Below are 7,783 nucleotides of genomic sequence, written 5' to 3'. Positions count from 1 at the left end.
AATAATAATAATAATTATTATTATTATTGATGACAGATTTAAAAAAAAACATAGAGAGGAATATAACCAAATGTATTTGTAGTTTGCGAAGAAAAAAAAGAGAGAAAAGAAAACAAATGCAGATGAGGATTGAAACAGGAGGAAAATGAAGGAACTCTGGAGGAAAAGAAGCCTCACACGCGCCCTCCATGCAATCTCGTGCAACGCGCCCGCAAGCAACGGGGTATCATAACCAAATACAACCATGCACATCTACATTCAACAACGCAATATAGTCAAGAAAAGAGGAGGGCTTGGAGGGAATCAATTAAAGAATATACAGTACTCATCTCGAATGCAGAGCAAACTAGGGAAACAAAAAGACAAAGATAAGAAGGGAGAAAACAACAAGGATCAGATACAGAACCCAAGTATGCCCACACCGCACTCAGACACCGGCAGTAATTGTGTCCAACAGGTTTCAGGGTCACTTCTGGGGAAATGTCTCTGCAGCTCAGTGCACTCAGACTCACGTGAGTGATTGACCCTTATGAATTTTGCGGCGTCTCCACAGCCAGACCAAAGTGTTCCCTGCACGAAAGATAATAACAACGATGATAAAGGAGCTGAGCAGCGACGGAAACCTCATCAACGTTTTCTCGGCAATGCACACCATGGTAAAAGACAATCTTCGTTAAATATTCCTCTTCTTCAACGGTGCGCAGCTCGACATCACCATCGGGATGCCACAGGGTGATGTCGTCCTCCGGTCGCGGTAGTCGGTCCACACCGCAAAGTTTTCCCGCGATGATGTCCACGCAAAGCTGAACAAATCGAAGATTATTTTCCCTCGGTAAAAGCACACGCATCATCGCTGCTGAAGGAATCAAATCCGCAAGACGGCGGATATCACCCTCGTGCGCATGAAAGTGATGTGCACCGAGAGCGACGAGAAGAGACTCCGTCCAGGGAGACGGACGCAGATCGGGGAAGTGCTTCAACAGAATACGGGCAGCCTCAGCGTAGCCATTGGCTATGGCATAGTACAATGCCGTGCATTTTGCATTATCACATATATATGCATCGGCACCCTCATTCAGCAACATCTGCACCACTTCACTAGGGTCACTGTTGGGGTTGTTCACAGCACAAAGGAGTGGTGTCCAGCAGTACCGTGATGATACAACAGGATCTATTATACTGGTATTCACGATAACCGCAACACCGCGTGAAAGTAACGTCTTCACGTACCGCACATTGTTTCGGAAGCAAGCACGATGCAAACTCGAGACATTATGTGCCATGTCGTTGTCTATTCCGCTATCCACCAAGGCGCGAGCATCGCTGCACTGCTCCACATCATATTGTGTACCGCAGGGCCGCTGGAAAACCTCGGGAAACGCGCGGCAAGCCGCCCCGATGCTGTCGAATTCCTCCACCGTCAGCCCATCCGGAACCCAGGCACCTGAACTCTGCGTGAAACGAATCCTTTTAACTGCAAGAGTTCTATTCCTCCTTTTACACTCACCCGGGTCCTGTTGCTCAATAGCACCCCGTCGCTGGACGAGCACTAACGCAAGTACCTCAGAAGGGACATTACTAAGCATCAACACGTAGTCCCCCTCCCGCGCATCCTCCCGTCGCGCAAACGTTTTGCACCGATATTCCAACGAGTGTCCGAAGTCAAACACACCCATAGCGACATCATCCTTCATGTTTCGACCAAGAAGCAGAAACGGGCCCCAAATGTCCAACAGACGCTTCAGTGAATACAAGGAGATAACACCACAATCCCTATAATTTAACACGTCCATAACCGGCTCATGAAGGCACTTGGGCAACAAACTTAGTGCTGGGGAGCAACTCTCAGCGAAGCACGCCGGCATCCCTTTTCCAACATACGAATTCCAAAGCCTCCTTACATAGATATCGTCTGTGAAGTTGGCTGTGTCAATATAAATAGTTTCTCTACAAGCCTCTACGTACCATTTTAAATGTGCCAGTAGTTCGTCCACATCCCCGTCAATGTCTGTGAGTACATCAAGAATATCTTCTGGCACATTTCCAGTCACCTTCTCCCATAAAACGATGTCATCACACAGTTCTCCTTCTGAAAACTGGTTTAAACTGGATTTGGCGGCCCTTGAAAGGGGCGAAGCCGGCCTCCAATCGCCTCTAGCTTTGTACTCATTTACCTTATCCAGCGCACGGTGCAGTAAACCGCATATAGCATCAGAGAGTCGGTAGAACACAGGTACAAGCTTCACGGAAAATTTGAACCCTCTAATTTCAAGAAAATAATTGTGCGCGGCGCTAATACAAGGAAAGACGTTCAGCAGCGATATACCCGCCTTAATACAGGCCGATTCGAGACGGAATGTAAGACTCAAAGCGTCACCCACGAGCGATTCTGGCAGTGTCATGGGATCCACACCACACAGACGGTACTCAACACTCATATACATGACGCTGAACAACTGAAGTTCCTCCGAGGTGAGCACTCGGCCCGTAATTTCTTTCACCATTTGCTGCAGCGCGGCGATGGGCGGGTGGCGCTGCCCGGGATGGACGAGTTCGGGAAAGTCCTTCTTGTCTGCAGCCCGTATTACTTGCACGAGTGCACGCAATTCGGGGGAAGTGGAAACACCACGCCCCTTAGTTTTCCACATGATTCCTTCAAGGGGACCGTACGCAAGGAAATTTTGGAAGACAAACAGAGCGTGAAAACGAAGTGGAAAAACAGCAACAACAACACAAGACGAAAGAGAGATCGGACATAGCAACAGTTAGAAAACACTGAGAGGGCTACAAAAAAGAATATATATATATATATATATACGAAAGTTGTGAACTGAGAGGAATAATGGAAATTACTGTTAATACAGTTCATGTGACGGGTAAAAACATTTCGAACAATTCCAAACGCCGCAAATAGATCAATATACAACCATGGTTTTCGATACAGACATAGTAACAGGGAAAAGAAATGCTGAAATATATACAAACAATGCACTGTTGATCCCCCACAACCAACCTTCTGCTATCTACTCAAAATTTTACCTCACACGCGCCTTTGATTGCCCCACATTTTTACTGGCGCCTCTAACAGTTGGACAACCGGCACGTGCTGACGCCGGTAGTCCCACTACAGGCCGAGTTAATGGCTGCTCTGGGAGTCGCCGCTGTATTAAATGCACAACTGGCAGCGGATCCAAGTGCATCCATGCGTAGGGATCACGACGCCTTCTGGTGCCTTCACGGCCTTCACTAAATGGAAAGGCCAGACGCCGGGATGCGGGGAGGTACACAGCGGTGTAACCCAACTCCCGCCATTGACGAAGCAGCTCTTCATGCGCCTCCCTTTCCAAATCTTCAGCACCAGAGGGTCGTAGTAACCTCCCGCCCCTGCCGTCTGACGGTGTTTCTTCAGATTGTCCATGGAGATGCTCATTTATCTCCGCCTCTACCGAATTCTCGGGGTGTCCCTTTATAAAGACACCGCTCCTGCTAGCATCAACCCCAGTTAAGAAGAAGTTACTGCGGTGCATCTCCAAAAGGCCGCTAACGCCAGTCCCTCCTTTGGCATTCTGGCTTTTCTGTGCCCCCGGCATAAGACACATTCCCAACTTCCGGGTTTCCTTCGTGAGCATGCTTAGGGGAACGTGCTGCGCCGCGTTCTGTCCAATGAGACGATCGGCTGGTGGGTCGGCGGCGATTCGCCTCATTGCGCGCATTCGACGCTCTATTGCTTTTGTATACATATCGTCAACAAGCTCAAACCGGCGCTTTGACTGCTCGCGAAGAAGGTTAGTCTCCCTTAGTTTCGCGTCCTTTGCGCGTCTGGCCGCCTCTGCTTGCGCCTCCACCGCAGTGACTCGCCTCTCTGATGACTGAATCATCTGAAGTAGGGCCTTATCCAACCCCGCTGCAATAAAAGAAGCCTCCTCTGGTTTACTTACCTCTGATTCGGCTACCGTAGTTGGTTTTGTTATGGGTCGTGGAGGGGTCACCACTATACTTTCTATCTTCGCGCTCTCGCTTTTCCTTTCGGGGGTACTTTCACTCTCGGATGTGTCTGTGGCACACACCGAAACGCGAGCAGGCTTCATGTGAACCTCAGCTACTGGGGGGCTCTCGCATCTTTTGTCAACCACAGCCTCCACAACTTCTGCCGCAGATCCAACATCCTTGCTTTCCTCCTCCTCCGGTATGGTTGGACTCGGTGTCTCACGCTTCACTGAATGATGCAGAGGTGACCGCGACCGTCTTTCTTTATCCGACCGACGCCGCTCCATGAGCATATTTATAAACGACTCACGTCGCAGCCTTTCCTCCTCGTCGCGAAGTTGCTGGATGCGATGCTGAAGCTCCACACGGCGGCGGAGCAGTTGGCCGAGGGAATGTCCAGTTTGAGCCTCATCAGCCATATCTTCCATTTCACGCCTGATGCGGCCGATTTCGGCGGCCACTCTACGCCTTGCCTGCTTGTGCTTTGGGTCCCCTTGTATCGACATGTTGCTAAATATTGTGACCTCGATTTCCGATCCTCGTTGCACAAAGAGGCACGAATACTCAACAAGTGCTAGAAACTTTAACAAGAGAAACAAGAAGGGGGAAAAGCGACATTGAAAAGATGGGAAAATAAGTAAAAACAAGGAGAGGTATCCCTTTAAGAAACTAAAAAGAAGAAAAACGACAAGCTTGGGAGAGAAGGAGTGGTGCACGTAGCAGCAATCCACGAAGCGTAACGTCGTAACGTACCGGAGCCGCAGAAAACTGTTGAGAAAGAATAAAGACTGCAGTAGTTGAACGGTGACACTGCGTTTGTGCCGGGAACGAAGTAATTCAATGCACTCCACCCATGTGTCATGAATTCCTTCGCGCACACAAGCGCACCAAAACAAAACATTCTAGTACCTGCGACTAGGTAGTCAGCGGAATTCGGTTTTTAGAATTCTTCGCCACCATAACCTTCATCTGCTGCACGGCGTACTGCAGACACTCCTCTCCCCCGTGAAGGCAATCATGCTCGACAGCAAGCGGTCCACAACAGATACGGCGCACCAGCAGCGGATTGCCCTCCACCAACTGAACTGTACCGAATGTTTCTGGAGCACAAGAATCACTGAAGCATACGGTCCACTTCTCTTCCACACCCATGTTTTTCAGCTCCGGCGGCCGCGGCGTGTCACGAAGTACGGTAGCTGTCAAATCGCATCCCCTCACACCAGCAACAAATCGGCTTTGCATGCGAAGCGCAGCCTCCTGAGAAAAGGGTATCCAGTAAGTCCCCTTTGCCGCAACGGCACTATCACACGACGGGCCCGCACACTCGTACCACCAACGCGGCGGCCCAACACAACAAAGTTTTCCACCCGTCCGCAAAAAGTGCTGAAGGACCATGTCCGACTGCAGTACACGATAAGAAAATCCCTGGTCACGTAACCAGCTCTGCCGCTCATAACTCTGTGAAATTTCGTGTGTGTCCTGCGACACAAGGGTGTAGAAGTATGAACAGACGTTATCCAAGGAAGCGGGTTTTGGCCTCAGAATCCGACCTAGCCTTTGTGCCTCCTGACGCCGCGAAGCTCCCAGACCTGAAATTTGAATGACAACAGAAGCACATGGGATATCGAGAGCAACATCACCCACACGGGAGAGGATGATGGCGTTTATGTTGTCGGAGTGCTGAAAGTACTGAAGAAGATTTTCCCGCTCCATGTCACTCGTCTTGCCATCCATGAACGGTACGTGCAGGTGCTGGGCGTAGTACTGAATCCCATCTATTTGGTCACAGAAAATAATGACCTTATCAGGTGGCGATCTGTTACGATGGAACTCTAGCAACGCCTGGGTGCACCATAACTTATACGGATTTAAACAAACCACTGAGTGCGCCATCCGCGTTGTACCACGGCGAGCAAAAGGGTCCCCATCCGACTGGCTCTCCAAGTACTCCGTCAGAAAGGCCTTTGGCAGCGGGCACTGAATCTCTGCGCACTCCACTCGAGCAAGGAAACCCGCCCTTGTAAGATCCAACCAGTTCGCTTCGTACAGCTTCGGCCCTACAAGATGGCGCAAGTCGCCGATTTTGTCGTCCTCTCGCAGCAGCGTAGCACTCAACCCAATTACGCATTTGTACTTCACCTTGTTAAGCACCTCCTGAAAGTTGTGAGCGAGAGCCGTGTGTACTTCATCCAAGAGAAGTAAACCCCATGGTTGCTCCCCAACACTGGCAAGTATCTTTGCGGTCAATTTGGCATCCGCACTCTGTTCCATCTCAGGAACGTTAGAACGCCGCGCAATAAGCATACTATACGTCGTTATAAAAACATCGCCAGGCATTTGCTTCTTATCCGCTATACACACCGTCACCTGGTCTTCTGATAAGTTCGTCCAGCGAATAAACTCGCGCTGCCACTGCAAAACTGACATAACGTTAATGCACATCACTATGGTCCGCTTCTTAACAGTGGCTGCTGCACCAATGCCAGTAAGGGTTTTTCCAGCACCACAGGGCAAAACAATGACACCCTGGTGAGCTTTGTTACCACTTCTAAAGCGTTCCAGCGATGCAACCTGATATGGTCGCAGTCGGACATTCTCGGAAAGCTCAAGGTCACATACATGAAGCGAGTGATCCTGAACATAATCATAAAACAAGTCAGCGCGAACACTGAGCTCCTTGTAAAGTCGTTCGCGCACATTACGCATCTTTCCGTCCATCACCTGACTCTTGTAGACAATGCGAGTACATCTCCTTCCCACGCCACCTCCAAGGCCGTCACCGTTAGCTCCCTCATTCGTTAAAGATTTAGAAGCAACTGACCGACCCGATGCCGATGATGGTGCCTCGAACAGCCTCCGAAGTGTCTTTGCCCGACCACTTTCAGCGGTGCTTCTCTCCTCCACTCCACGATCCACATCCGATACAACCCAGCGGCGTGTACCGTGCAAAAGTACGGGAACGAGAAAGTCCTGAAGACGACTCACCAGATGCTCCATGTGATTGCGATCGGGACTCGTCAAAAAGTATGCTAATTTGGTTTCCTCTGCACGCTGACATTGCTGTTCATCCGAGTGCTGTTTGTCCCCACCGACAGCACGTCGTTTAACAGGTCGCAGACAAGGCTGCAACACAATTCGAACCCTCGATGAGTTCTCCTCTTCTCGCAACATCTGCTCGAGATCGGCTGGAAGGGGTTGGAGAGCGCCGGTGTTAACCACTGCCCGAGTCACTAAAGGCTCTGATTTTGCCGAAATTCTTTTACTAAGTGAGAGGAACCGACGCCGAGGCTCCGCCGCAACTTCCTTCGTCTCTTCCTTTTTCACCTGCCCCGCCAACGGGCTCAATTCATCCGTCGCTTCTTCGCACCCCTCTTCCGCTTTCACGTCGCCATTGGCGCTGACTTTCGCTTCTCCCACCTCCATCGGCAAATCCAATGAAGTATCTTGAACGCTGTCGCGCACCCTCCGCTCCAATGCCGCATATCGCTCTACATCCACTGGAATTTGCTGCTGCTCATCCAGCCGAAAGTAACGAATGACGTTCCGTACCATTTCCATGGAATACGTCCCTTCCGCAGTGGCAGCCGAGAGGGACGAAGGTGAAATGGTATATTCACTCACGTACAGAGTCCGGCAGACTGGCTCACAGCAGGCAGTAAGAAAGTCCATGAGATGCGGATACGCTGGATGACCATGGTTGATGAAAATGCGCCCACCAGGGCCAAGAATCATCACCCAATGACTGTGTGTTTATTGAGAAAGCGTGTGAGTAGTTCCAACCCAACGAAATGAGTTG

At 50.2% G+C, this 7,783-nt stretch overlaps 3 protein-coding genes across 3 annotated transcripts; all 3 read right to left on the bottom strand.

Moving 5' to 3' along the window:
- Nucleotides 1-527: 527 nt before the first annotated feature.
- Nucleotides 528-2,648, bottom strand: TEOVI_000792700 (Ankyrin repeats (3 copies), putative; the record flags this gene model as incomplete). Its single annotated transcript, XM_067220406.1, has 1 exon — nt 528-2,648. The coding sequence occupies one exon, from the start codon at nt 2,646-2,648 to the stop codon at nt 528-530; it is 2,121 nt and encodes a 706-aa protein (XP_067076507.1).
- Nucleotides 2,649-3,035: 387 nt separating this feature from the next.
- TEOVI_000792600 (uncharacterized protein) lies at nt 3,036-4,493 on the bottom strand (the record flags this gene model as incomplete). Its single annotated transcript, XM_067220405.1, has 1 exon — nt 3,036-4,493. The coding sequence occupies one exon, from the start codon at nt 4,491-4,493 to the stop codon at nt 3,036-3,038; it is 1,458 nt and encodes a 485-aa protein (XP_067076506.1).
- A 409-nt stretch (nt 4,494-4,902) lies between these two features.
- Nucleotides 4,903-7,719, bottom strand: TEOVI_000792500 (DNA repair helicase and transcription factor protein, putative; the record flags this gene model as incomplete). The annotated part of the gene is made up of 1 exon (XM_067220404.1): nt 4,903-7,719. One exon carries the CDS (start codon nt 7,717-7,719, stop codon nt 4,903-4,905), a length of 2,817 nt encoding a protein of 938 aa, XP_067076505.1.
- Nucleotides 7,720-7,783: the final 64 nt, after the last annotated feature.

Source organism: Trypanosoma equiperdum (genome assembly GCF_001457755.1).
Source record: "Trypanosoma equiperdum strain OVI genome assembly, contig: ctg_1149, whole genome shotgun sequence".
In the NCBI taxonomy this organism is placed as follows: Eukaryota; Euglenozoa; class Kinetoplastea; order Trypanosomatida; family Trypanosomatidae; genus Trypanosoma; species Trypanosoma equiperdum.
The sequence above is the reverse complement of the archived record's forward strand: the minus strand, read 5'-3'. Positions and strand labels throughout refer to the sequence as shown.